A 1,527-nucleotide genomic window follows, 5' to 3' on the forward strand; every position below is an offset into this window, starting at 1 on the left:
AAAAAAAAAAAAAAAAAAAAAGCACAGATTGAGGTTAATGTGATCTGAAATGTTTCAGACATCAAAATTACCCTTCTGAACATCTGCCCACCTTAGTATAAAGCAGTGGTTTTTAATCTTCATAATGCTGTGTCTCTTTAATACAGTTCCTTATGTTGTAGTGACTCCCAACCATAACATTATTTCATGCTACATCAGAAGTATAATTTTGCTACTGTTGTGAACTGTAATGTAAATATCTTATGTGCAGAATATCTGATCTATGACCCCCGTAAAAGGGTTGTTCCACCCTTCGAAGAGGTCACAGCCCACAGGTTGAGATCTCTTCTTTAGGGCTGGCGAGATGGCTCAGCGGGTAAGAGCACTGACTGCTCTCCCAAAGGTCTTGAGTTCAAATCCCAACAACCACATGGTGGCTCACAACCATCTGTAATGAGATCTGACGCCCTTCTGGTGTGTCTGAAGACAGCTACAGTGTACTTACGGAGGACAATAAATAAATCTTTACTAAAAAAAGAACCCTTCTTTAAAAGTACCTGTTTTGGAGTTATTAACATGACAAGGAGTTAACTTTCTTACATCTCTTGAAAGCTATGGGAAAAGTGCATAAAAATTTCCTGCCAAGGTATACAAATTTATAAGGAGCTTACATACAACAGGTTCTGATGAATGATACACCAAAGCTGAAAATATAAACTAGGTTATGGCAATGTGCTTTCTGTGGACCATGATGTAAAACTTCCTCCTGAGAATGCTGTATCTGCTCAGAGATCGAGACTGCTACTTTCTATTGCAAATGCACTTTCTAAACTGGCTCCCTGTGCTGCTCAAATGTCAAGGTTACAAACCTGTAGCTCTGCCTTCTGGATTTCTGGTGACTCAAGAAATGTCCTTGTTGGATTTTTGTCTTGCTGCTCATCTTGGCACGGCAAGGATCCTTCTGCTGGGACTTTATCCAGTTTCTCTGCCATAACTTCTGGTTTCCGAGCAATTCTGAAAGTATTAAAATAACTTTAGTATTTTTTTTAGCTGCTAGTGTATATAGCTTGCAGGACTATGCAAGCATTTATAGTGAAATTGCTTGTTTATAGTAATACAATTTACCTATATGGCAGATTTGCTATATTTTCTGGGTTCTTGCTATCCAAGAGTTAGATAATCTCACCGGATTTTAAATGAGGGAAGCAGACCTTTGGGCATACAAAAGGATTTCTAATAAGCACCTGACTACTTTACACACATATGCAAGAGAAAAAGTCAGCCTTGAATTTTAGAGATAGATTCTTTAACGTCTTTAGATGTGAACACACCAATCTCACCTAGGGATGTGTACTGGCTGGTTTTGTGTGCCAACTTGACACAGGCTGGGGTTATCACAGCAAAAGGAGCTTCAGTTGAGGAAATGCCTCCACGAAATCCAGCTGTGGGGTATTTTCTCAATTAGTGATCAAGGGGGAAAGGCCCCTTGTGGGTGGGACCATCCCTGGGCTGGTAGTCTTGGGTTCTATAAGAGAGCAGGCTGAGCAA

At 40.0% G+C, this 1,527-nt stretch overlaps 1 protein-coding gene across 1 annotated transcript in view; it reads right to left on the minus strand.

The window, feature by feature from the left end:
* Map7d3 (MAP7 domain containing 3) overlaps positions 1-1,527 on the minus strand; it is a 28,247-nt gene that overhangs the window by 7,469 nt on the left and 19,251 nt on the right. The window contains exon 11 of the mRNA XM_021153428.1: positions 849-993. Coding sequence (XP_021009087.1) covers positions 849-993 — 145 coding nt within the window. The remainder of the gene's footprint in view (positions 1-848; positions 994-1,527) is intronic.

The sequence above is a fragment of the Mus caroli genome, chromosome X (assembly GCF_900094665.2).
Source record: "Mus caroli chromosome X, CAROLI_EIJ_v1.1, whole genome shotgun sequence".
Classification (NCBI taxonomy): domain Eukaryota; kingdom Metazoa; phylum Chordata; class Mammalia; order Rodentia; family Muridae; genus Mus; species Mus caroli.